Raw genomic sequence first — 27,899 nt, 5'->3', positions numbered from 1 at the left:
TGAAAACACTGATGTTTTGGATCTGGAAGGTTTTAACAATGCTTATGGATGGCATGCATATTTGTGGTACGACAAGGTCAAAAGTCATAAGGCTTTCAAGAACCATATTGTCAGGAAAGCAGTGTTCAATGTCTGGATAAAATATAAAGACTTATTGGAAAATAAGACCCCAAGGTGGTTATCACCAATGGAAGCTAAGGCCCGGAAAAGACTCAATATGGAGGCCAAATGGCCGAAATATTGGGAAATACTAGAAAAAGATGGAGATAATTGGAGGTTGCAGAGTTTGGAGAAACTAAAAGATAAAGTGCGAGATTGGTTACATTATGCTCAGATCAAAGAGGTTTTCAAGTTGGATAAAAAGATAGGATTCCAGGTGGAAAAATCAAAGTTGGAAACGGAACTGTTAGAACCTAAGACTAAGGTACTTTCAAGAATGTATAATCTGCTGCTAAAATGGAATACACAAGATGAAACGGTTAAATCGGCTATGATAAAATGGGCACAGGACATTGGGTACAATATCATGTTTGCTGACTGGGAAAGGTTATGGACCACCGGTTTGAAATTCACGGCATGTAATGCCTTGAAAGAAAATATTATGAAAATGAGTTATAGGTGGTACATGACCCTAGTCAAGCTTGCAAAAATATACCATTTGTCTGATAATAAATGTTGGAAATGTAAAGAAACCGAAGGAACATTCTTTCACCTCTGGTGGACCTGCCCTAGAGTTAAGGCTTTCTGGGAAATGATATATAACGAGTTGAAAAAGGTATTTAAGTATACCTTCCCTAAGAAACCAGAGGCCTTTCTTTTAGGCATCGTCGGCCAGAGGGTGTTAAAGAAGGATTGGACATTTTTTATGTATGCAACAACAGCAGCAAGGATACTTCTCGCCAAGCACTGGAAAACCCAAGATTTGCCCACACTGGAAGAATGGCAGATGCAACTGATAAGACTATATGGAGCTAGCAGAAATGACTGGCAGAATTCGGGACCTGGGAGAAGAGGCTGTGGAGGAGGACTGGAAGAAATTTAAGGACTATCTGCAAAAATACTGTAAATTGTATGAGTGTTAAGAAAGATGTAAGATTATTAACAATATGGCACCATCAAGTTAGTTAAAATAAATATGAAGATAAATGAAAACATAAGAAAAGACAAATTTTGGATAAATATTATGCTAAAATTAAGCTTTTAAGGTTTGGGTAAAATTATCTAAAACTAGGGACACAATATTGGAAATTATAATATAATAATTGAAACAAGGTGATAAATTGCTGGGTAAAGTTTGAAAAACTTAGAACGCAGGAACGAGAGATGTGAGGAAGTCCAAAGAAGTGAAGAAAATATGGTTATTGTAAAGTTATATTGTTGTTTTGTTTGTTTGTTTTTTATTGTATTAAGAAAATCTTTAATAAATATCTTATAAAAAAAATAAATAAAGGAGCCCACTGCAAAAAAAAAAAACACAAAAAACCCCAGAATGGATAGGTTTGATCTTCTTGCAGTCCATGGGACTCTCCAGAGTCTCCTCCAGCACCAGAATTCAAAAGCATCCATTCTTCGGCGATCAGCCTTCTTTATGGTCCAGCTCTCACTCCCATACATCACTCCTGGGAAAACCAGAGCTTGAACTATACGGACCTTTGTTGGCAAGGTGATGTCTCTGCTTTTTAAGATGCTGTCTAGGTTTGTCATCGCTTTTCTCCCAAGAAGCAGGCGTCTTTTAATTTTGTGGCTGCTGTCACCATCCGCAGTGATCATGGAGCCCAAGAAAGTAAAATCTCTCACTGCCTCCATTTCTTCCCCTTCTATTTGCCAGGAGGTGATGGGACCAGTGGCCACGATCTTCATTTTTTTCATGTTGAGCTTCAGACCATATTTTGCACTCTCCTCTTTCACCCTCAATAAAAGGTTCTTTAATTCCTCCTTTCTTTCTCCCATCAAGGTTGTGTCATCTGCATATCTGAGGTTGTTGATATTTCTTCCGGCAATCTTAATTCCGGCTGAGGATTCATGATTAAGGTTAAATTCCTGAGCCCAAGAGAGTCGAAAATAAAGAGGGGGACATGTTTTTTTCCGCAGCTGAGATTAGTTCCTGGCGATCTATGTCCCCCTTTGTTATGACCGAAATGTCTGTGGGGTGCTAGTTGAAATCACCCATATAACATCTCTTTCAGATATTTTCTTGAATTGGGAGTTGGGAGCAGGGGGCGGGCATAGCGTGGGGAGGGCTAGTGGGGCTGTAGACCTGGGCGCATGATTTTGCGGGGGTGTGAGCACACAGGGGTGCCTGCCCTGCCTGCCGCGGGGGATCTCTGGGCCCCAGAGCTTGGCCTGACCTTGCCGTTGGGCCCCTGGGCCAATTGCCACCCGGGCAGCGTGGTGGGGTGTGTGCCCGCCAAGGGCTGTGTTGGCTGGCCGGGCTCCCTCTGCATGGCTGCTGTTCACTGCCCCGGGCACCAGCAAATGACGCTATGCCACTGCGCTCCCCTGTCGAACAGCTCCCAGTGTGGCAGCAATAAAACTGCTAGCCCATTTGAAAATCTAAGCAGAGTCTGGTGTGGTTTCAAATTTGATGGCGGGCCATGTGTTGAGATTCTTGTATTGTGGGGGGAGGACGACTTGATGGCCCCTTCCAACTCTATGATTTGAATGCTTTTATTGGCAATCAAAAGCGGTAGCTAACCCTAACTTTTGAAACATTCCCTCTCCCATAATAAAAAGCAGGGTACTTTTTAACCCCAAATTTGCCTGAAAATTCAGGGGTCTTCTTCTGCAAGTCCCACTTTGCCCTTCAGCCCTCCCTTCCCCAGTGCTTCAATTGTTGTTGTTTTTCTCCTTTTTAAAAAATTGCTATTATTTTGTTTTCCCGACAGGGGTCCTGGAGTTTTCAGGAGCTGAAACAACAGGCAGGAATCTGGCAGGTGCACCCTTTCAAATGCGGCTGTGGATTTTGACATTTGAGGGCACAAGAGACTCTCTTAAGAGCTGGAGAACAGACAGGCAATCAACAGGTGTCCCTTTTATCCTGGACTGGAAGCCCCTTCCTGTTGATTTTCTGCCTGCCGTGTAGCCGCTTTGGGGCTCCAAACCAGCCCCTCAAAAGGTCTGGTTTCTCTTCACCTCCCACAGTGCTTTTCAGCCTTTCCAAACCAGGGCTTTAAGAGGTGGAAGGGGATTTCCTCTCTCTCTCCCACCCACACGAATTTCCTCTTTTTTCACCCCCTCGATGATGTTTTTCCTTCCTCAAGCAGAGGAAAAATTCAAGTTTCTGCCTCTTATCAGCTGGTCAGGATTCCTGGCTCCTCTGAGTCTAGGAGGATAATAATAATGATGATGATGATGTCTAGTGGCCAAAGCAGGGCTCTTGAGCCTCTCAACACCGCCCTGGCAGGCAGAAATCCAACAGATGGGGCCAGAATTCAAGCTGCACCTGTTGATTGCTGCTTTTAAAGGCTCAGAGCCCGCAGATTCCCGGACTCCTGGGTTCTTTTTTTGGGAGCAGGGAGGTTAAAGGGGAAAAAATGCCTGCTTGTCTGCTTTTTTGTGCAAGGGGAAGGCGCTGGCAGTGACCAGAGTTATTTAGAGCAGGAGGAAGGAGCTGGGGGGGGGGGAGAGAGCAAGAGCGCTTGTGCAACACAATTGTGCAAAGGTTAGTGAGTGTGATTGGCTCTGGACTGTACCATCTCCACCTCCCATTTTGGGTGGTGCTGCTTCCCTAAAGAAATGACTCACCCCTGCCACCAAACTCCCTCCTCCTCCCCCCCCCCTTGACAGAAGTTGATGGCTAAGACTGAAATTAGCATTTCCTCTCTGCAATTAATAATAAATTTTGTTAAAGGCATGGAGGGGGGGAGCACCTTCCAAAAACTTGGTATAACCCAATCCTCACTCATCCCCCCCCCCCCTGGGCTGGGAGGGAACATACCCTCCCCACCAGAAAAAAAAATGTCCTTAAACAAGAAATCCCCCTTTACTTAAAAAACAAAGCAAAAAAACCAGGGTGGAGTTTTTGCCTCCCCCCCAGAAAAAGTCACTTGGTCTTTCCCGGATACCCCCCTCTCCCAACACTGGCCTCTCCCAGGCGACCCCACTTGGTACGTCCCACTCTTTTTTAAAAAAGAAACTTTCATAGAAAGGAAAGGTCCATATTCACTCCCCTTTCTTATTCTGTCTCTTATTCTTCTGAACCCCACTTCGGTTGGGTCACCCCTGCCCCCACTCTTCATTTCCCCCTCCCAGCACCCCCCTCCTCGAGTGGGCGCCCCTTGGTATCTCCCTCGCTCGCGTCCGGCTCTGGGCGCGGCGGCCGCATCACCGGGGCTGGGTGGGGCGGGATCGCTCCGCGCGCTCGGGGAACGAGTCCCGGCCGAAGCCTCCTCCGCTGAAGCTGAAGCCGCCGCTGCGCCTGCCTCGGAAGAGGCGAAAACAGGCACCGCCACAGCGCGATCCTTCCGCCGCTGGAGGAGCAGCAGCAGCAGCAGCAGCAGCGGAAACGAGTCCCTACCCCCACCCCTCCTCCTCCCCCCTTGCCCCCCCCAGCAAGGCGGCGGCGGGGCTGCTGCAGCAGCAGGTATGTGGGGCCAGGGTGGAAAGGGGGGCGGGTGAAGATGGGGGGGTTTCCTTTTTCTTCCGCCCCATAGCCAGCCTCCCTCCCTCTCCCCCCCCTAACAATTCCTGCCTGTTGGTTTTTAATCTCTCTCCCCCCCCCCCTTGAAGGCTCCTTGCCCCATAGCAACGGCCCCCCTCCATTGCACATGCAACCCCCCCTCCCCAGCTGCCCCATAGCAACGCCCCCTCCTTTGCAAAGAGCAGCCCTCCCAAAGCCCTTCACTCCCCCTCTTGGTTTATTGCAAGCTCTTTGCCCCCCCCCATGTCTCTCCCCCCACCCCAAGATCCTTTTTTTTCTCTCCCCCCCCTTCCTTAGCAACCGCCCCCCCCCCAGGAATCCCATCCTGGCTACCTCCTGCCCTTTTTTCCCACGCCCCATAGCAACCTCCCCCCCTCTGCAGCAGTAGCCCCCCCTCTCCCCCCACTTGGTGGTTTTTTTCCCTCCCCCCCCCACTTTTCTGCCCCCCTGCCAAAAATGTGCCCTTTAAAAGACGTCCCCATCGCCCAAGGAGCCTTCCTAGTCAAACAGCCCCCCCCAATCGCCCCATTTTTAGGCCTCTTTCTCTCCCCCCCCCCACACTTTGCAACAGGGTCTTCCAAATGGAGGAAGTCCGGGATTAATGCATTTCCCCAGCAAGAGACAGGATCCAACCTTGCTGTGTAGACCACACTTTTTTGGGGGGGGGGTCTGTTCTCTCTATTCTTCTCCCCCCCCCAAAAAAAAATCTATAGGGTAGCCAGCAGAGATGTGTCCCCCGCCGGACTCCTGGGTTCTCCACAGAGGATGTGGGGCCTAGACAGAGTGAAAAGCGGAGGGGAAATTTTTTTTGGGGGGCGCAGGACGCCTGGGTTCCCTGGAAAGATGGGGGGCCTAGAGAGAGAGAGAATCCATGGGGAGATGGGGGCCAGGACACCTGGGTTCTTTGGATATAGCAGGTGTGTTTGTGTGTGTGCATTAAAAGGATCTGAGCCGGATATTTGGTGGGGCCCCGGACGCCTGGGTTCTTCGGAAGAGGAACTGGGTTTCTGTTGGGTATGGGGCAGGCTTGCTGCCAGGCGGAGACAGGACTCTTGGGTCCCTCGGACTCCTGGGTCCCTCGCCTGAGAGCTCCTCTCGGTGCAGCTGGCGGCTTCCCCAAGGCCCTCTCCGCTTAATGAACTTATCTGGGGACCTTTAATTACCGCTAAATAGGCCCAGCAAGGCCCGCCCTCTTCCCTTGACAGTGGGGCTGTGTGGACGCCTGGAGTTGGCGGACAGCCTCACCTCTTCCCCACAGAAACAGTGGGGCCTAGTGGTTAGAGTGTCGGGACTAGGAACGGAGAGACCAGAGTTCGAATCTTCCCACTCGGCTTCTAAGCTCCCTGTCTGACCTCTCTCAGTCCAGCCTACCTTCCAGGGTTGTTGTGGGGGTTAAATGAGGAGGGGACTACATGCCGCCTTGAGGGAAAGGGGGGATAGCAACACAATAAATAAAAATTAAGGGTGGGGGGCCCTTTGGGGGCTTGCTGAGGTCTGATCTGGCACAGTCAACACCCATGTTATCCCCTCCATTAGTATTTATATTTTGCTGTGTTTACATTTTAATACCTCCCGCTAGCAAAACAAAAAAACGTTGTGTGGTTTCTCGCTGTGCCCATTTTACAGATCTGAAGAAGAGAAAGTAGAGTACCACTGCTGTTTTGGTGGCGGCAGGGGATGGTGTTGCAAGAGAGAGGGGTGGGAATAAGTGTCAGGAGACGGCGGGATGCCCGGACCCCACCCCTCCCCTCAAAAAAAACCCCCACTTGAGGCTTTGTAGAAAATTAAGACACACACCCCCCCTCTTAATTTTGAACTTTGCAAGGCGGTGGAGTGTCCTTCATTGGAGGTTGTGAAACAGAGGCCTGGCAGGGAATCCTTAGCTGTGATCGCAGCAGCGGGTTGGGATGGATGACCGCTGGGGGTCCCCAACCCTACAGTTTTACGCTGCTTCTCCTCTTCTTCCCCAGATATTATTACACAATTTTACATGGAACTCGGGCATCCTGGTTCCCAGCCCCTCACCTCTTCCAATACCCCTCGCTCTCCGAGTTGAGGGGGCAACCCAGGAATCCTGCCTTTAAATGATGCACCCAGGAAAGGTTTAGCTTGCTCAGCTGATGATTTTGATGTGCCTTTTGGGGTGAGGAAACTGCGGGGTGGTTTTTCCAGGCGCCTTTTCCCTCGGACGCCCTTCATGTGGGTGTATCAGAGTGGGACACCCAAGGGCATCGGGAAAAACTATATATAACCGGTATCGATATTGATATCTCCAAGAGACGCGCTTTGGGGCTGGAGGGTCCATGTAAACTTGTCCTGAAAATTGCAGCTCTTCGAAGACCAAGAAGAAACCCCCTTTTATTTTCCTTTGCAAGTTCCTAGACCTCAAGACCCAGAGGAAAGCTTTTAAAGGCGGCAGAGGGTCCTGGAGGGCAGATTTGCCGGTTTCCGCCCCTCCGCGGATCTTGAAATATTTCAGGAGGATGCTCCCGGCATTCCTCTCTCCTTGTTGCTTTTTCTGGCGTCTGGAATTTGTGCAAATTAAGTGCCGATCTCAAATAACAAAGGGCACTTAGTGGAGACCACTGAATTGGCCGGCTTGCCCTCTTCCGTTGCGCGATTGTGAGCGAAGCTGAGAACCGTAGAGCTGTAAAGGGACCCGCGAGGGTCATCTAGTCCAACCCCGTGTCTGTATATCCCGGATCGGCCTGATTGTGTGTGCGGAGTGAAGCAAACACACCTTTTCGGGGTCGCTGAATGTGGATTCATTGCCCTTTGGCGATGCTCTTTCGGCTGGCATGCGCTGATAACTTCCAGGCTGGACTACTGCAAAGCGCTCAACATGGGGCCACCCTTGAAGACAGACTCCGAAAGGTCGGCTGGTCCAAAATGCGGCAGCCGGATTCCTGGCCGGGTTTCCCTTTTAAGATCTCGTGTAACGCCCCCAGTTCTAAAACAGCTGCCTGTTTGTTTCTGGGCCTGATCCAGGGGGTTCGAACAAAGCCCTATCGGAGGCCACCTCCTTCCCTACAGACCCTCTTGGGTGCTGAGATCAGCGGAGGGAGTCCTCTCCGTAGTTCCTTTTCCCCCCTTCAGAAATTAGGGAGAGAGGACAGGGCCTTCTCAGTGGTGGCCCCTGAGCTGTGATACTCCCTCCCCAGAGAGCCTCATTGCACAACTTCCGGCGAACTGTTTCCAATGTTGTACTTTAACTCTGTAACCCAACCTGGGGACCTTAAGAGGGCGGGAATTAAATAAATCATAACGGGCGATAAGGAAGGGCAACGCCGCCCCACAATTGGGAACGCCTAACTCACGGATAAAAGGGATGCGGGTGGCGCTGTGGGTTAAACCACAGAGCCTGGGACTTGCCGATTGGAAGGTTGGCAGTTCGAATCCCCGTTGCTCGGTCCCTGCTCCTGCCAACCTAGCAGTTCGAAAGCACACCAGTGCAAGTAGATAAAGAGGTACCGCTCTGGCGGGAAGGTAAACAGCGTTTCCGTGCGCTGCTCTGGTTCGCCAGAAGCGGCTCAGTCCTGCTGGCCACATGACCCGGAAGCTGTACGCCGGCTCCCTCGGCCAATAAAGCGAGATGAGCGCCGCAACCCCAGAGTCGGCCACAACTGGACCTAATGGTCAGGGGTCCCTTTACCTTTACCTTTAACTCATGGATAAGGCATTGTTTCGGTTTGCAAGCCAAGAAGTTGTTGTCGTCATCACCTGGCGAATCTGTGGAAGTCCCTGCTGCAGGATTGGAGAAATTCACATTTGCGGAGAGGGCTGTTGGCAGCTTCTAGCCAGGACGGCTGTTCTCTGCCTTTGCATTCGGAGGCAGTAAGGCTTCTGAAAACTGCGGTCTTGAGTTCGAGTCCTGTTTATGGGCCTCCCTTTGGGGCGTTTGCCTAGCCGCTCCGATAACAGGATGCGAGCAGACTAGGTGGGCCTTTGGAGAGTCTGTTGCAACAGCAAAACCTCCACCCCCAGGGGCAGTCTACCTGCGACTCCCCAGCGAGAGTGATGCTCTCCCACTCGGATCCTGCTGGGGGGCAGATTTCCCATTTCCGGTATCTGGTCAGCCGCTGTGAGATGTTGGGCTAGAGGGGCCGTTGGCCTCATGCAGTCAGGGCTGGTGGGAGTTGTAGTACGAGATGTCTGGAGCGGCGCCCGGTTTTTTTAATAGAAAAATCAAAACAGGTTGGAAGCGATGTGTTGTTCTTGCTGAGCAGCGCTCCTTACAAGCTTCTGCCGGGGCGATCAGAGCCCTGCGCATCCGCCTTCTCCTGATCCACCCTCAACAGGGGGTCCGAAAATCAGGTGTCCTCGCCGGACCCCGACCGGGCGCCTGGCTTTGTGCTGCAAAGCGCTGAGAGAGGGCTTTTGATCGCGCCCTCCCGGGTGCCGTGGCTTGGCTCAGCGCCCGGGATGTTCCCAAGTCCCTTCCTCCTGATCCGAGGGACCCAGGAGTCCTGCTTCCCCTCTGCCTTTAACCCACGAAACGCCGCTGCCCAGTAACGTACCACCCTGTGCAGGGCGAAACGTAGTTTTCCAGGCTGCGTTGAACTCATCCTCCCTCCGTAATCCCTCTGTAATCTCGTTTACACTTGCCGGGAGATTTGGCTCGGCTGGGCTGTTTGTTTATTTTGCCTAATGCACTTTCTCTAACGAAGCAAATGAGATTGGAGATTAAAGCGTATAAGCCGCGGATTTCTGCCCTGGTGTGGAAAACCATCATCGCCCCACATCTCTCTGTGCCACACCGTGGGGGCACCTCGGAGCCGGCCCCCCATTTATTTATTTGGGAGCTGGGCTGGCTGGCGGCTCCTTCCATCTCCGCCCCACAAATCCATCACCGTCTCTGGGCTTTCCCCCCCCCCCTCCACATCCCATCGCCACGGCAACCACCAGCTGGAGTTTAAAGATGCTGCTCTTGGCATCTTCAGAGGTGGCGGTGGGGGTCCGGTTGCCATGGCGACGACACGGGACCCTCTCTCTTTTATTTGGGGAGAGAGACCTCCTCCCTGCGCACCATTTTTGGTTTATTTTTTTCGGGGGGGAGCAAAGCCACCTCTGTTTTGCCCCCCACCTTGCATTATTTTTTTGGGGGGGGCTCTCTAGCCTTCAAAGCAAATATTGGGCGGAGGGCAAGAGTGGGGGGAAAGTTAGCAGGCCCCCTTGCAATGGCTTCTTCTTCTTTTTAATATACATTTTTATTAGTTTTTTAAAAATATTTCTTTTTTTAAAAAATGGTATTTATTACTTTTACAAAAAAGTAATACAATTACAATTACAATTACAAAAAAGGAGAAGAAAAAGAAAAGAAGACAAAACAAAAAAAAGAGAAGAGAAAGAAAAAGAAAAACAATACAGTACAATATATAAACAATACAAAACACAACCTAAACACATTAAACTAAACCTAAATAAAGCAAAACAAAAACAATTTAAAAACATCCCTCCTTTTCCATACTCAATCCTTCATTCCCTTGTTTCCTCGACCTCCTCTCACCTCCCTTTTCGTATCCCACTTCTACTAATTGTTTCAGCAAATCCTTTCCATCTTTCTCTGTTTTCTATCATATTATAAATAACATATTTTTTAACTTTATTTCCCATTAAAACTAAAATACTTATAGATATTTAACTTCTTATAACATTTCTGCTAAATCCATAAAATATCTAATTTTTACAAAATGTTTCCAGCAGTTATTTAATGTACATTTTTATCTTATACAATATTCAACTACCTCTCAAGACTTTCCATTCTTTCATCACTCAATCCGCATTTCTTAATTTCTCTTAATTATCCTTAACTACCGTATTTCTCGCTCTATAAGACGTACCAGACCACAAGACGCACCTAGTTTTTGGAGGAGGAAAACAAGAAAAAAAATATTCTGAATCTCAGAAGCCAGAACAGCAAGAGGGATCTATGCGCAGTGAAAGCAGAAATCCCTCTTGCTGTTCTGGCTTCTGGGATAGCTGCGCAGCCTGCATTCGCTCCATAAGACGCACACACATTTCCCCTTACTTTTTAGGAGGGAAAAAGTGAGCCTTATAGAGCAAAAAATACGGTAATATTCTCTTCGTGATTTTTCTTGCAATGTTTCGCGTAATCCTCCTTGGAGAACTTCTTGCAGTTCTGCTAGCGTAATCTGTTTATTACAATTGTTTTTCAAGTAATTCACATATTTACTCCAGACCTCTTAAGAATCTCTGGTCCTGCAGGTTTCAAATCCTTCCTGTCACTTTGTCTAATTCTGCATAGTCCTGCAGTGGCTGGGGAAACCCAGATAAATTATTATTATTATTATTATTATTATTATTATTATTACTACTACTACTACTACTAGGGTCCCCTAATAATAACATTTCTGAGTTTTCAGCAACTGGAACCCTGGAACATTTTACTGCCTCCAGCCACAGAGGCAGAACCCAGGACCTCTTGGTTAGTAGCCCTGCAGTGGCAGGCAGTTCCAAAGGCTCCTAAAAACTGTACAGAGCGCACTTGCTCATGACAGGCTTACCTGCAGCGAGGCCCTCTCTCGCTAAGCGCAGGATCGCTTGGGTGCATCGCGGCGATATTTTCGAAGACCTTTGCCACCCCCCCTGAAGCTGTATAGGGCACGGGTAGGCAACCTAAGGCCCGGGGGCCGGATCCGGCCCAATTGCCTTCTCAATCCGGCCTGCGGACGGTCCAGGAATCAGTGTGTTTTTACATGAGTAGAATGTGTGCTTTTACTTAAAATGCATCTCTGGGTTATTTGTGGGGCGTAGGAATTTGTTCATTTTCCCCCTTCAAATATAGTCTGAGGATGAAGTTAATGGACTATGCAGAACTAGATAAACTAACAGGAAGGATTCGAAACCAGCGGGACCAGAAATTCACGGAAGACTGGAGTAAATTTACGGACTATTTGAAAAGTATTTGTGAAGATCAGACGATGTTTGTATTATTGGAAGTATTGTAAAAATGGACAAGGGGGGAGGAAGATTTGTTAAGAGATGTAAAGGCAATATAAAGTTAAGAAATGCATAAGAAGTGGTTAAAATGGTGGATCATCAGAAGGGCTGATGGAAGTCTAAAAAGATTGTATAAGTGATAAGTTTTGTGGTATATTTTATAACTTATGTTAAAATTTATAAAAATTATTTAGATAGATAGATGCTAGATAGATAGATAGATAGATAGATAGATAGATAGATGATAGATAGATGACAGACAGACAGACAGACAGATAGATAGTCTGGCCCCCCATAAGGTCTGAGGGATAGTGGACTGGCCCCCTGCTGAAAAAGTTTGCTGACCCCTGGTCTAGGGTGTTGCAAGTCCCATTGCCAAGCTGACGCAGCCCCATTTGAAAACAAGCACCTGCCCCCCAGCAGTGTAGCTCATCGGTCAAAGCGTTGACTATTCCGGGCCTCTACTTTCCCCTGCCTCCATCTGTAAAATGGGTACAGCTATTGCTCACGCAGGGAAGACCATACAAAGCAGTTTTGCAAGCAGAAAGCGTTCTCCGTCAGGCTTTGGTAACCCCAACGGTCACCTGGAGGGGGGGAGTCGCAGTTTCCCCCGGGGACAGGGGTGGGGGTTCTTAGTTTTGACCCCATGAGCCGAGACGCCTGGTCTGACCCTTCACTTCGGCCTGGGAGGAGAAGGCGACCCAGGACTGAAGAAGTCAGAGTCGGGAGGGGAACCCCAGAGCTCATCCATCTCAACCCCCTGCTCTTGCTTGGCAACAAACAAACAAATTAATGCAACCACCTCTTCTTCTGCCCTCCACCCCCCGACAAACAGGATTGCGGCCGGCTGAGAGGGGCTGCTGGCCAGGCCCCCCGCGCCCAACTCCACCATGAGCGAACTGGAGCAGTTGAGGCAGGAGGCGGAACAGCTGCGCAACCAGATCAGGGTGAGTGGCTGCAGTTGGCAGCGCCAGCCAAGTTTCTAGCCCTCATTGGGGTGCCGGGCTCAACATTTCTCTTTTTTTTTTTCTGGGGCTGGAGACTTTACGGGTTGAGACACTGAGGTCCAGCTCCGAGGGCCTTCTGGCGGTTCCCTCATTGCGAGAAGTAAGGTTACAGGGAACCAGGCAGAGGGCCTTCTCGGTGGTGGCGCCCGCCCTGTGGAACGCCCTCCCTTCAGATGTGAAGGAAAAAAGTAGCTATCCTATCTTTAAAAGACACCTGAAGGCAGCCCTGTTCAGGGAAGTTTTTAATATTTAACACTTTATTGTTTTTCATACTTTTTCATCTGGGGAAACTCAGCCAGATGGACAGGGTATAAATAATAATAATAATAATAATAATAATAATAATAATAATAATAATAATAATAATTGCACTCACCCCTGCACTCTTCTCCCTTTCCCTTCCCGCAGGACGCCAGGAAAGCATGTGGGGACTCCACGCTGACCCAGGTGAGGCGAAAGAAACCTCTCGAATATATTTTGCCCCATGCGACGGTCATCTCCAGGCTTGACTACTGTAATTCGCTCTACGCGGGGCTGCCCTTGAAGCTGTCCCAGAAACTCCAGCGGGTGCAGAATGCTGCAGCGAGGCTCCTCACGGGGTCCCTGCCATGGGAGCAGATTCACCCAGTGCTTTTCAAGCTGCACTGGCTCCTGGTGGAGTACAGGGTTGGGTTCAAGGTGCTGGTCTTGACCTTTAAAGCCCTTTGTGGCTTAGGGGACCCTCGTATCTATGGGATGGCCTCTCCTGGTCTGCCCCACAGAGGACCTTCAGGTCCATGCATAATCATAGTTTAGAGGCCCTAAAGAAGTCAGACTATCCTCCCCCAGGACCAGGGCCTTCTCAGTGGTGGCTCCGACCTGGTGGAATGCTCTGTCCCAGGAGACCAGGGCCCTGCAGGATTTAACCTCCTTCCGCAGGGCCTGTAAGACAGAGCTATTCCGCCTGGCCTTTAATTTGAGTTCAGTCTGATCTTTTATTTTTCCTCCTTCCCTTTTTATGAAGATTTTTATGCGATCCTCCAGCTAATTCTTCCCTGGTCTCCTCGCTGGCCCAAATAGGACCAATTTAGCCAGCTAACCCTGGGGATCATCTAATATTTATTGGATGGATTTCCTCCCTAAATTGATTTTTGAATTCTGAATTTATTGTTATTCCCATTTTAATACTGTATTTTATGCTGTTTTTTGCTGCATCAATTAAGTGTTTTAAATTTGTTGTTAGGCACCCTGAACCGGGAAGGGCGGGGTATAAATAAATAATCTAAATTTATTAAATAAATTTTAAAAAATTATTATTATTATTAATTCCTCCCCCACTTTGAGATGTTGGAAGAAGCAGGCGAGGGTCTCTGGAGGTTGTGTGTGTTGCGGAGTGGCGTTCCTCCTCTCTGGGGGGCCTTTTGTCTTTTGACACCCCCCCCCTTCTCTTTTTCTCCCCACCCCCAGATCACAGCTGGCCTCGATCCGGTGGGCCGGATCCAGATGCGGACGAGGCGCACATTACGGGGTCACCTGGCGAAGATCTACGCCATGCACTGGGGGACAGACTCCAGGTCAGAGCAAAGGGCGGCGGCAGCGGCTGCCCCTTGGAATTGTGGGATTTGACGGGACCCCCCAAGGCCATCTAGTCCAACCAGGGTGGATAAAAAACAATGTGTTTTTTAATATTTAAATTGGATTTTTAAAGTTTTAATTGGATTTTTAAAATTTAAATCGTATTTACTTATTTTTATTTCAATTGGATTTTTTAAATAAAATGCTTTTGGAGAGAAAAAGTCTTTCTAAATGTAGTTTTCTATTTAATTTGCATTATAGTCCAAAGGCTGTTCATCAGGAAATAAGGATTTTTAAAAGTTTTTTACATATGCTAAAACTCAGTCTTGTTTTGTTTTTTAATTGTTTAACCGCATCAGTTAACGAACATGGATACATATGCTATAATATTGTTGTTTTAGTTAAATAGATCATTTTAATTGTTACTAAGGAAATGATTATTTTTCTCTCTTTCCAGTGAAGTACAGCAGAAAAGTTGCCCAAATATAAACAGTTAACTTACTAAACCTAACAATAATTTTATTATCTGTGTATTTCTAATAGTATAACCAAATCAGCAATTTTTGATGTAACTGTAAAAACTACTCTGAATTTTTTTTATTCCAAAAATGAAACCTCCATCTGGTTGTAAATATTAAGATTATACCAGCAGGAATGTCTTTCTGTAGAAAAAAATGATTTAAATCAAGTCTTACTGACTAGCGATTTTTATCGGGATTTAAATCAGTTTGATTTAAATCAAATCCGCCCTGAGTCCCACCCCCTGCAATGCAAAAGGAGCCAGGTTTGAATTCCTGTAGCATCTATTGGCAGGGCTGGGTGAGACCCCACTCGCCTGGGCAGCTGCAGCTGCCGGCCCGTGTGGACAACACTGAGCTCAATGGATGCCAGTGGTCTTGGTCCCAATTCTTTTGTTGTTCGGAGCGGTAGGGATGGGCGTGCAGAAGAGGAAAGGGCTTTGGGTCTCCTCTTGTCCCCGAGTGACTCGGAAACCCTCTATCTGGCTCTCAGACCTCCTCCATTTTTCCTCTCTCCACCGCTGCAGGCTGTTGGTTAGTGCCTCCCAAGACGGCAAACTGATCATTTGGGACAGCTACACCACAAACAAGGTAAGGCCTGTGTGGCTGTCAGTGGGCCCTGTTATTTGACCCCGGGGGACCCTTTGTGCATCACCCAGGGCCCTTCTCAGCACCTGGAGGGCGGCCATATGAGAGCGGGGCCTTTTTGGTGATGGCTCCCCACTTGCAGCAAACTCTCCGCAGGGAGGGCTCTCCTTGCACCTTCGTTTTGCATATCTCTAGGTGCTTTTTTCCCACCAGGACTCTACTTATCCAGGGCCCCTTTTTGTGTGTGAGTGGGGTGTTTGCATCCGAGTCCTGCCTTTTTGGAACATAAATTTCTCTTTCTCTTCCGACGGTTTTAAAATGCATCGGTTTATTTGTTAATACAGTCATACCTCTTCTTGCGAACGCTGCGTTTTTTGGGTTAGGAACATGGCAAACCCGGAAATGTTTACTTGCGGGTTTTGCCGCACGCACAGAAGCGTTCTGCACATTTCGCGCATGCGCAGAAGCGCTCTGTCGCGCTTTGCACATGCGCAAGTGTGCTGCTCTGGTAACGGACTTTTCAGAGTGCGAATGGCACCCCGGAACGGATCACGTCCGCAATCAGAGGTAACACTGTATAGCTTATAGTTTTAATAATAATAATAATAATAATAATAATAATAATAATAATAATAATAATTTATTTATTTATTCATTCATTCATTCATTCATTCATTCATACATACATACATACATACATACATACCCCGCCCATCTGGCTGGGCTTCCCCAGCCACTCTGGGCGGCTTCCAAAAAAATATTAAAATACTGTAATACATCAAACATTAAAAGCTTCCCTAAACAGGGCTGCCTTCAGATGTCTTCTAAAAGTCTGGTAGTTCTCTTTGACATCTGGTGGGAGGGCGTTCTGCAGGGCGGGAGCCACCACCGAGAAGGCCCTCTGCCTGGTTCCCTGTAGTTTTGCTTCTCGCAGTGAGAAAACCACCAGAAGGTCCTCAGAGCTGGACCTCCGTGTCCAGGCAGAACGATGCGGGTGGAGACGCTCCTGGGCCGAGGCAGTTTAGGGCTTTAAAGGCCAGCACCAATCTTTACAATACAATATCTTTATTGTCATTGCCCCATACAGAACAATGAAATTGAAAAATCTACATAAGACATTCATAAATCCCTAAAAACTCTGATACCCCATAATTAAATACAATATACTCCCACAGAGACTAAATTGCGTTTAAAACCCAAAAATCGCCTTTGGATAGAAACTGTTTCTCAGGCGGCTAGTCCTGGTCTTTATAACCCTGTACCTTCTTCCAGAAGGCAGGAGCTGAAAGAGATCATTTCTGGGGTGTGCACTATCCTGCGCTATCTCTGCAGCTTTTTTATGGCACCTGGAAGAATAGATTTGATCCAAGGTGGGAAGAGGGCACCCAATTATTCTCTGAATTGTGATCGGAAACGTCCTGGGAGCCAGTGTAGGTCTTTAATTGGAGTCCCCAAAAATAGGGGGCGTCTTATACATGGAAAAATACTGTACAGTGGTACCTCGGGTTACAGATGCTTCAGGTTACAGACACTTCAGGTTACAGATTGCTAACCCAGAAATAGTACCTCGGGTTAAGAACTTTGCTTCAGGATGAGAACAGAAATCGCGCTCCAGCAGCGTGGCAGCAGCGGGAGGCCCCATTAGCTAAAGTGGTGCATTGGTGCATCAGGTTAAGAACAGTTTCAGGTTAAGAATGGACCTCTGGAACGTATTAAGTTCTTAACCCGAGGTAAAGGTAAAGGGACCCCTGACCATTAGGTCCAGTCGTGACCGACTCTGGGGTTGCGGCGCTCATCTCGCTTTACTGGCCGAGGGAGCCGGCGTACAGCTTTCGGGTCAGGTGGCCAGCAGGACTAAGCCGCTTCTGGCGAACCAGAGCAGCGCATGGAAACACCGTTTCCCTTCCCGCCGGAGCAGTATCTATTTATCTACTTGCACTGGCGTGCTTTCGAACTGCTAGGTTGGCAGGAGCAGGGACCGAGCAACGGGAGCTCACCCCGTCATTGCGGGGATTCGAACCACCGACCTTCTGATCGGCAAGTCCTAGGCTCTGTGGTTTAGACCACAGCGCCACCCACGTCCCTTAACCCGAGGTACTCCTGTAGGGAGGAAGAGGTCTGCTGATCTGTTGGGGTCCCTGTTTTTTTGTATCTCACGCACCCCCTTTTCCTTCTCCTGCAGGTCCACGCCATCCCTCTGAGATCGTCGTGGGTGATGACTTGTGCCTACGCCCCATCGGGGAACTACGTGGCCTGTGGTGGCCTGGACAACATCTGCTCCATCTACAGCCTCAAGACCCGGGAAGGGAACGTCCGGGTCAGCCGGGAACTCCCTGGGCACACAGGTGAGGGGCTCCCCCAAACCCCACCCTCTTGCCCCCCCCCCCGCTTTCTTCGCAAAACCAAACTGGTTACACTGGTACCTTGCCTCTGAAACTTGATCCGTTCCGGAAGTCTGTTCCAAAACCAAAGCGTTCCAAAACCGAGGCGCGCTTTCCCATAGAAAGTAATGCAAAACGGATTAATCCGTTCCAGACTTTTAAAAACAACCCCTAATGTAATAATAATAATAATAATAATAATAATTTATTTATACCCCGCCCATCTGGCTGGGTTTCCCCTGCCACTCTAGGCAGCTTCCAATGGAATATTAAAATACAATAATCCATTACTTTTTTTAATACAATAATCTATTAAACATTAAAAGCTTCCCCAAACAGGGCTGCCTTCAGATGTCTTCTAAAAGTCTGGTAGTTGTTTTTCCTCTTTTGACATCTGGAGGGAGGGCGTTCCGCAGGGCGGGGGCCACTACCGCAGCAATTTATCATGAATTTTGCTATCAAACGAGATCATTGAGCCATAAAATGAAAGCGATAATCAAGGTACTGTACTATAAAATAAATAAGGCAGTGTTGTAGATGCTAAAAATTAAAATTGTTATTTTTCTTACCTGCACTGATTGTAGCCATTGTTTGGACCGGGGGCTTTTATTCATTTCCACAATCGATCAGTAGCTGAACTGGGTTCCTCACAGTCACAAAAAACAAACTTAATCCTTTCCGGAAGTCCGTTTGACTTCCGAAATGTTGGGAAACCAAGGAGCTGCTTCTAATTGGTGCAGGCGCCCTGGAAAAAATAGCCGACAGCCACATTGGACGTTCGGCTTCCAAAAAATGTTTGAAAACCGAAATACCTACTTCGGGGTTTTCAGCGTTTGAGAACCAAGGTACCACTGTATTTAATTTTGCTTTCCCTGTACCCCTCCCCACCTTTCAACCCCAATTTTGGAGGGGTAGCTAACACCACAGAAGGCAGAATTGGGATTGAAAGTGCCCTTAACGCAAAGGTTTTCCAATAGGACTAATTTAGCCGGCTAGCCCTGGTGATCATCTGATGTTTATTGGATGGATTTCCCCCCTAAATTCTGAATTTATTGTTAGTCACGTTTTTATACTGTATTTTATGCTGGTTTTTTTGTTGCATCTATTGTTTTAAATTTGTCGTTAGCCGCCCTGAGCCCGGTTTACTGAACCGGGAAGGACGGGGTATAAAGAAAAAATTATTATTATTTTGAGTCCATGGCTCCCTTGACCAGCTGCATTCTTTCCCTGTGGGGCTCAGGAGCCCAGCTAAGTCACCCCTCACCGCGTTTCGAACTCGCTTGCTTTTGTTGCGGAGGGTTCCTTCGGCCTCTGGTTTCCAAGGGTTCAAATGCCCCACGCTTGGCCATGAGCAAAGCTCGCTGGGCGTGCAACCTTGAAGGGCCCGGTCGCTGCCTCAGCCTAGCCTACCTTGCAAGGACGTTGTTTGGATTAATAATAATAATAATAATTAATAATAATTATGGCCCGTGCTATTATTAGCAAAAAAGGCTAATAATAATAATAATAATAATAATAATAATAATAGTACTTTATTGCCAGTGAATCAATCCTTTATTAGGCATAGCAAACCACACATTATCAAACAGACACCGCATACAAATTGTGCAAAATACGAGCTCAACATGATAAGGTTTGTCCCAGTCCAATCTTTCACTCTAGAGGAAATCAATTTGCAGAAATAATACAAGACAACACTACCACATCGCCGGTCAATTAAGAACCACTAAATCTCTTTATAATGGCCCAGTCTTTCTACATGGACAACCTGCGTGAAATGAAATTAACCGGGCCTCTCCGCCCTGCCACACAAACACTCAGTCTCATCGCACTCTTGTGTGCTTGTCGCACAACCACACCATCCCCAATATAGTCAGTCGCACTATATTATTTTCCTTTCAGCAACCTAACAGCCCATGGATAGAAGCTGTTTTTTAGACTGATTAGACGTCTATATCTCCTGCCCAAAACTAGCAAGTGGGAGAGAACCGTCTCTGCGTTGGGAGAGAAAAAAGCTGCAAGATATATAAAGATGCAACAAGTAAATTAATAATAAATAATAGTTAAGTAGATAAATACTGTATTTTCTGGCGTATAAGACTACTTTTTAAGCCAGGAAAATCTTCTCAAAAGTTGGGGGTCGTCTTATACGCCGGCTAGAGCAGCAGCTCCTGCGGCAACTCCTCACCAAAGGATAAAACGACAGCAAATTAAATCGGAAGACATCAAGCTCTCTAAATGAAGCAGAAATATGCTGGAAAATTGGCCCCAGAAGCCCCCGGCTACTGGGAAGTGGAGTGGATTTCTGAGCCAGACTGGAGACTTGTTTTTTTAATTTTTATTTGGTGTGTGTTGGAAGAGGGGTAGTCTTATACGGCGGGCTTATCCCAAACTCTATATTTTAACTGGGAAAGTTGGGGGGGGGTCGTCTTATATGCCCAGTTGTCTTATACTCCGGAAAGTACGGTAGTAATAATAAACTTGCGTTGGGCAGAGGGGCTTAGAGAAGGGAAAACAACAGGTGTTGCTCGGCCCGTATTCGTCTCTGGATCTGCCCACCCTGGGGTGCCACCCTCCAAATTTTGCCCAGAGAGGGGTGCAGCTGTTGAGATACTGCCAGGGAGACAAAGGCCATTATGCCTCCACGTCGATTCTGGACGATCATCAGTCTCCCGTGGGAACAGCATCAATCAATTAGCGACACGAACCTCAGATACGTTCCAGGGCTCGTGCACGCTCTATCAGCAGAGTTCGCGCAACGAAAGGCGCACTCAGGAGAGCATTATTTACAACTTTATTCAGCGTTGATCAGAACAAAGAAAAACATGACTGCCTGCTTCGATGTCTCAGGCACAGAGAAACGAAAGCAATAGACAAAATATAAACTTCCTGTGAACAGGAAATACGCAGACCCTGTGACACAACAGCCTGCTCCCTTTTAAGGTGGAACGGAAATATCCTAACATCCTCCCCCTTTCTGTGTAACCTGTAGTACCTGTGGTTCAACCGAATTGCAACCTCTGTACATAAACCATAAGGTGTTCCCTGTTAACAACCTTAGACAACAGATCAGCAGGAATTTCATTTCCTGCCATGTAGGACACCTAGAATCATAGAATCCTAGAGTTGGAAGAGACCACCAGGGCCATTGAGTCCAACCCCCTGCCAAGCAGGAAACCCCATCAGAGCACTCCTGACATATGGTTGTCAAGCCTCTGCTTAAAGACCTCCAAAGAAGGAGACTCCACCACACTCCTTGGCAGCAAATTCCCCTGTCGAACAGCTCTTACTGTCAGGAAGTTCTTCCTAATGTTTAGGTGGAATCTTCTTTCTTGTAGTTTGGAACCATTGCTCCGTGTCCGCTTCTCTGGAGCAGCAGAAAACAACCTTTCTCCCTCCTCTATGCGACATCCTTTTATATATTTGAACATGGCTATCATATCACCCCTGAACCTCCTCTTCTCCAGGCTAAACATGCCCAGCTCCCTTAGCCGTTCCTCATAAGGCATCGTTTCCAGGCCTTTGACCATTTGGGTTGCCCTCCTCTGGACACGTTCCAGTTTGTCAGTGTCCTTCTTGAACTGTGGTGCCCAGAACTGGACACAGTACTCCAGGTGAGGTCTGACCAGAGCAGAATACAGTGGCACTATTACTTCCCTTGATCTAGATGCTATACTCCTATGGATGCAGCCCAAAATTGCATTGGCTTTTTTAGCTGCCGCGTCACACTGTTGGCTGAATGACCTGAATGAGTCCTTTCTGAATACACTCTCTTGCATGATGAAGCTTAATCTGCAAATACTTGGTTCTTTGCTTGCAACTCTCTGAGTTCAGCAAAGCCAAACAGGATCTATTGTCTTGATACACTCGTATAGGACATTTCACAGAAATTCTGATGTCCTGAAACAGTTGCATCAACCATTCACAATCCATGAGTGAAAATGACAGAGCATTGAGTTCTGCTTCACAGGAACTTAGGCTCACTGTCGTCTGCTTTTTGCACAGCCAGTCAAACAGACAGTGGTTGTACATGTAGCACACTCCAGACGTGCTTGTACCATCTGTGGTGTCAGTTCCCAAACTAGCTTCTGCAAAGATTTCAAGGCTTCCTTCTCCGCAACTGCTGTGTTCTTTTCTTCCCAAGGCTACCTCTCCTGCTGCCGGTTTCTCAACGACAACCAGATCATCACCAGCTCCGGAGACACAACGTGGTGAGTAGAGTGCCAGGGCAGCAGGGTGTCCCACCTGACTGGCGCCCCAGGGGGGTTGGGATGGATGAGCTTTGGGGGGCCCTTGCGAATCCCCACAGCGCTCTGATTTCTGCGTTTTCTCCTCCTCTTCCCCCCCAAAAAGTGCCCTGTGGGACATTGAGACGGGCCAGCAGACCACCGCCTTCACGGGCCACAGCGGGGACGTCATGTCGCTCTCTCTGGCCCCCGACATGCGGACCTTTGTCTCGGGCGCCTGCGATGCCTCCATCAAGCTGTGGGACATTCGGGACAGCATGTGCCGGCAGACCTTCACGGGGCACGAGTCCGACATCAACGCCGTCTGCGTGAGTGCTGGGGCGGGTGCGGAGGGTGGCAGAATGAGGACGGGGCCTTCTCGGTGGTGGCTCCCCATTCGTGTGCTGCTCTGGCAACTTCCTTACATATCTATAGTTGCCAGGCGAAAACATTCCCCTTAAACCAGCCTGTTTAAACAACCTGTGGCCTTTTAAATGTGTGTCTACGGACAAGGGGGCTTTTTATTTTATTTTTAATTATTATGTTACGCATGCATAATGTCCCAGAACAGGGAGGGATGAGGAAATAAATATGGGGCATTAGTTTCTAAAAATGTTCCTCTAATGACCAAATGTTGGTGCAGTCCATGGCAGGAGGTGCCCAAGGGACCTGAGGCCATGGGAAGGGGGGCTCCGGGGGCCATGGGAAGGGAGGATCCGGGGGCCATGGGAAGCGGGGCTCCGGGGGCCATGGGAAGCCAGGGGCCGTGGGAAGCGGGCTCCAGGGGCCATGGGAAGCGGGCTATGGGGGCCATGGGAAGCGGGGCTCCGGGGGCCATGGGAAGGGAGGATCCGGGGGCCATGGGAAGCGGGGCTCCGGGGGCCATGGGAAGCCAGGGGCCGTGGGAAGCGGGCTCCAGGGGCCGTGGGAAGCGGGCTCCAGGGGCCGTGGGAAGCGGGCTCCAGGGGCCATGGGAAGCGGGCTATGGGGGCCATGGGAAGTGGGGCTCCGGGGGCCATGGGAAGGGAGGATCCGGGGGCCATGGGAAGCGGGGCTCCGGGGGCCATGGGAAGGGAGGATCCGGGGGCCATGGGAAGCGGGGCTCCGGGGGCCATGGGAAGCCAGGGGCCGTGGGAAGCGGGCTCCAGGGGCCGTGGGAAGCGGGCTCCAGGGGCCATGGGAAGCGGGCTATGGGGGCCATGGGAAGTGGGGCTCCGGGGGCCATGGGAAGGGAGGATCCGGGGGCCATGGGAAGCGGGGCTCCGGGGGCCATGGGAAGCGGGCTATGGGGGCTATGGGAAACGGGGCTCCGGGGGCCATGGGAAGGGAGGATCTGGGGCCATGGGAAGCGGGGCTCCGGGGGCCATGGGAAGCCGTGGGCCGTGGGAAGCGGGCTCCAGGGGCCGTGGGAAGCGAGGTTCGGGAGCCACGGGAAGCGAGGCTCCGAGGGCCATGGGAAGCGAGGTTATGAGGGATGTGGGAAGCGAGGCTCTGGGGGCCATGAGAAGCAGGCTATGGGGGCCATGGGGAGCAAGGCTCCGGGGGCCGTGGTAAGCGAGGCTCGGGAGCCATGGGAAGCGGGCTCTGGGGGCCACGGGAAGCGAGGATCCGGGGGTCATGGGAAGCAAGGCTCTGAGTCCCAGGGGAAGCGAGCTATGGGGGCCATGGGAATCAGGCTATGGGGGCCGTGGGAAGCGAGGCTTTGGGGGCCACAGGAAGTGAGGCTCCGAGGGCCATGGGAAGCGAGCTATGGGGGCCTCTCCCATCCCTGCCCCCCTCCTGATGCCCCCTTCCTCTCTCTCCCCCCCCCCTGCAGTTCTTCCCCAACGGGAACGCCTTCACCACCGGCTCGGACGACGCCACCTGCCGCCTCTTTGACCTGCGGGCCGACCAGGAGCTCATGATGTACTCTCACGACAACATCATCTGCGGCATCACCTCCGTGGCCTTTTCGCGGAGCGGGCGCCTCCTCCTGGCCGGCTACGACGACTTCAACTGCAACATCTGGGACTCCATGAAGGGCGACCGGGCGGGTGAGTAGCGCCGCAAAGTCCCTTTCTGGAAGAAGCTGGCTGCCATCCCCGGTGGGAAAAACTCCTTTCCCTCCCCCAAAATCACAAGTGTGATGCAGCAGCAGCAGCAAAAAAGGCTAATGCTATTCTAGGCGAGTCAACAGTAGTCTCCACACCTGGAATACTGCGTCCGGTTCTGGGCACCCCAATTTAAGACGGATATCGACAAGCTGGAACGTTCAGAATCCTGGTTGCTGGAGAGCTGATCTTGCGCTCGGATCCTGCTCACGGATTTCCCGTAACGGGCATCTGAGAACAGGATCCTGGCAGTTTTTTAAAGAAAGTCTCTTTCCAGCTTTACCCAGAGTGGCTGGGGCAATCTAGTTAGATGGGCAGAGTATAAATAATAAAATCATTATTATTATTATTATTATTACTGCCCACTACTGGCTGCTTTGAAGTACCTGCGTTGTAAAAATTTGGGATGTACAACGGAAGGGACTTCTTCATGCAGTGCGTGGTTGAACTGTGGAACTCCCTGCCACAGCGATGGCCACAAACTCGAATGGCTTTAAAAGAGGATTGGGCAAATTCATGGAGGAGGCGAAGGCAATCGATGGGTAACTGGCCAGAATGGCTGCTGTACCCTGACTCTTCATCCCTGGAAAGTAGGGGAGGTGATTGAGGTTGAATCCTGACAAGACAGAAGTACTGTTTTGGGGGGACAGGGGCGGGCAGGTGTGGGGACTCCCTGGTCCTGAATGGGGTCACTGTGCCCCTGAAGGACCAGGTGCGCAGCCTAGAAGTCATTCTGGACTCACCGCTGTCCATGGAGGCGCAGGTCAGTTCTGTGTCCAGGGCAGCTGTCTACCAGCTCCATCTGGTGCACAGGATGAGACCCTACCTGCCTGCAGACTGCCTTGCCAAAATGGTGCATGCTCTGGTTATCTCCCGCTTGAACTACTGCCATGCGCTCTATGTGGGGCTACCTTTGAAGGTGACTCGAAAACTGCAACTAATCCAGAATGCGGCAGCTAGACCGGGGACTGGGAAACCACATACCACGGCTCCTGAAAGACCTACATTGGCTCCCAGGACATTTCCGAGCACAATTCAAAGTGTTGGTGCTGACCTTGAAAGCCCTAAACGGCCTCAAAGGCCCAGTATCCCTGAAGGAGCGTCTCCACCCCCATCATCCAGCCAGGACGCTGAGGTCCAGCTCCGAGGGCCTTCTGGCGGTTCCCTCCCTGCGAGAAGCAAAGCTACAGGGAACCAGGCAGAGGGCCTTCTCGGTGGTGGCGCCCGCCCTGTGGAACACCCTCCCATCAGACGTCAAAGAGAACAACTACCAAACTTTTAGAAGACATCTGAAGGCAGCCCTCTTTAGGGAAGCTTTTAATGTTTGATGCATTACTGTATTTTAATATTTTGTTGGAAGCCGCCCAGAGTGGCTGGGGAGACCCAGCCAGATGGGCGGGGAATAAATAATAAATTACTATTATTATTCTGCCAAGCAACCTTCCACCACAGCACCAACGAAAAACGTTTTCTGAGTTTCCTGCGAGTGGAACTTGAGCCGTAATGGCTGTTCCCACAAGCTTTTTACCCCAAGGCGCATGTGCTAGGCAGCGTGTGTGCACCTCCCTCTTCTCTTGAGGCTTCAGCCACGACCCCTGGGGGTTGGGATAGATGACCCTCAGAGGTCCCTTCCAACATTGCGATTCCGCCCCCTTGCACGGAGCAGACACTCTCCTCCATCGGAGCGTTTTTAAACAGAGGTGGCCCTCCGCCATGGGTTCTTCAGCTGCCAGTTCCTGCAGGGGGGGGCGGGGGCTGGGCTGGATGACCTTTGGGTGCCCCGACCAATTCCTCCTTCCTCCCTTTTCTTCCTCAGGGGTCCTCGCCGGCCACGACAACCGCGTCAGCTGCCTGGGCGTGACGGACGACGGGATGGCCATCGCCACCGGCTCCTGGGACAGCTTCTTAAAAGTGTGGAACTGATCCCCCTTGCTCTGGCTTGGGGGGGGGGTACGGTGTGGGGAGGGAGAAAAGCAGGAGGGAAAGCCCTTGACGTCCCCCCTCCCCCCCCCACTAATCCAGCCTCTTCCCCCTCCTCTCCTGCCGCCTTGAAGGGGGCCCTGTGGCCTTGAACCCCACAAAAACTCCCCCCCCAACTTTTTGACGTCCTTTTTATTTTTCCCTGCTCTCATTTTAAAATGATGCCCCGACCGAGCCAGATTTCCGGCACGGAGGAGGAGGAAGAGGCTGATTTCTCTAGTGGTAACACACTTATTTTTTTGGAGGGGGGGGCCCTGTCTTGGCTGCGTTTGTCTCTCCTATAGAGTATAGGGAACTTGGGTTCGGTTTAAAGAAAGGGTTGGGGGCTTATCCTTAGGGTTGAAGGGGTCCAAGCTTTCCCTCCTCCTCTCAAGAAGTAAAATGGGGGGGGGGAGGGAGAAAGAAAGCCAAGACCATCCCATAACGGTTTCCAGACATAGCAGCAGCATCCTTCATCCAGGGACCAGGAGCTGAGCTTACCTTTTTGCAGGGGGAGAGGCAGAGAGACTCCTAACTCTTCCTCTCTCTCTCGTGCCCAAGAGATGCATACTCCCCTTTACTCGCAAGCAGGGGAGGCCCCGATCCGAGGCAGGCCCAAATCTGCAGTGTGGCAACCTTTCGTGTCCTCTATTCCCCTCACTTCCAACCTCCCCCCCCCCCCCGTCTTTCAACCTCCTCCTTCCTGGTGGTGCTTTCAAGAAATTCGTGGCAGCCGCAGTCGTGGCCTTGTTTCCTCCTAATCCGTGGCTGGTTTTTGTAAAAAAATTAAAAAGAGGAGGAGCGTGGCGGCGCTGGGGGACCCCCGCCCTTGCCACGGCCGTGGGGGGGGGGTGTCCGTGTGTAAACCTGTAAACAACAGAAAAACCAACCACGATGTGTCTGGCGTTTTGTCATTTGTCATTGTTTATTAATTTGGGGGGGCGGGATTTGGGGGCGGGGGGAAGTTGAGCAAGTTGGCCAGCTTGGAAGGTTTTTTTTGGGGGGGGGGGTTGTGGAGGGGAGGTGCTTTGATTTCACACTTGCCCTTTCTTCCAAGACGGGTCGTGCAGGCATGCCACAGAAAAGACTTTTGTGGGATTTTAGCAAGGGCGAAACCCACAGCTATAGGGTAACTGTGCACAGTGCGCTGGTTAGCTGGCCATAAAAAGTATATTGGAGATTTTGGGGACAGTAAACTGGAATGGTCAAGGGATGGAACGACAAGAGGCGACCTGATAAGACGCAGAATTCTGCATGGCAAGGAGAAAAAAATTGATGGAATTACAAGCTTGGTGGATCGGGGGATGCTGTGGACGTACCGTATTTTTCGCTCCATAAGATGCACTTTTTTCTTCCTAAAAAGTAAGGGGAAATGTCTGTGCGTCTAATGGAGCGGATGTGTGGTCCCTGGAGCCAAATTGCACAGGGGCAAAAAGCAGATCATGCTTTTTATTTTGAAAGAGGGAAGTGGGTGTTGAAACAAAGCCGCTGATCGTTTGCCAATCGGGGAGAGAGATAAGGGAGGCTAGAGATAAAGGAGGCTGCCTGGGATGGGGGAGGTAAAGACAGCAAACTTGCAAAGGGGGGAAACAGGAAGACCAAAGCAATAAGGAGAGAAATTAGAAGAAAGGGAGGAGCAAAAAACTGCTCCAGCTAAGGAAAAGACACTAAGGCAAACAAGAGGGAAGGGAGTGTTGAAAGGAAGCAGCTGATTAGTAAGGGATCAGGAGAGAGATAAGGGACACTAGAGATAAAGGAGGCTGCCTGGGAGGGGGGAGGTAAAAGCCCATGGATCCTCAGGATTTTTACACTGGGTCACCCAAAATTCACCATCAGATCACATGTCTGTGGCCACAGCATGAACCACAAAAATCTTACATCCACTGTTTTGTTCAGAATATATTTTTCTTGTTTTCCTCCTCTAAAAACTGGGTGCGTCTTATGGGGCGAAAAATACGGTAGTTTATATTGATTTCA

At 49.8% G+C, this 27,899-nt stretch overlaps 1 protein-coding gene across 1 annotated transcript; it reads left to right on the top strand.

Annotated features, from left to right (window-relative positions):
* The first annotated feature begins 4,352 nt into the window (after positions 1–4,352).
* GNB2 (G protein subunit beta 2) lies at positions 4,353–26,811 on the top strand. The gene is made up of 10 exons (XM_083707019.1): positions 4,353–4,582; positions 12,435–12,546; positions 13,015–13,053; positions 14,053–14,159; positions 15,206–15,269; positions 17,449–17,611; positions 21,792–21,858; positions 22,001–22,202; positions 23,690–23,906; positions 25,780–26,811. Exons 2-10 carry the CDS (start codon positions 12,490–12,492, stop codon positions 25,884–25,886), a joined length of 1,023 nt encoding a protein of 340 aa, XP_083563145.1. The 5' UTR covers positions 4,353–4,582; positions 12,435–12,489; the 3' UTR covers positions 25,887–26,811.
* The last annotated feature ends 1,088 nt before the right edge of the window (positions 26,812–27,899 follow it).

This window comes from Podarcis gaigeae, assembly GCF_964106915.1.
Source record: "Podarcis gaigeae genome assembly, chromosome: 13".
In the NCBI taxonomy this organism is placed as follows: Eukaryota; Metazoa; Chordata; class Lepidosauria; order Squamata; family Lacertidae; genus Podarcis; species Podarcis gaigeae.
This window is presented reverse-complemented; position numbering and strand designations above follow the sequence as displayed.

What these genes read in the sequence shown, in the direction of transcription:
- GNB2 (XM_083707019.1), top strand. Translation starts at nt 12,490, where the DNA reads ATGAGCGAACTGGAGCAGTTGAGGCAGGAGGCGGAACAGCTGCGCAAC. An exon ending in AGCTGCGCAACCAGATCAGG is followed by an intron (nt 12,547 to 13,014) that starts GTGAGTGGCTGC and finishes CCCTTCCCGCAG; the next exon opens with GACGCCAGGAAAGCATGTGG. An exon ending in CCGACATCAACGCCGTCTGC is followed by an intron (nt 22,203 to 23,689) that starts GTGAGTGCTGGG and finishes CCCCCCCTGCAG; the next exon opens with TTCTTCCCCAACGGGAACGC.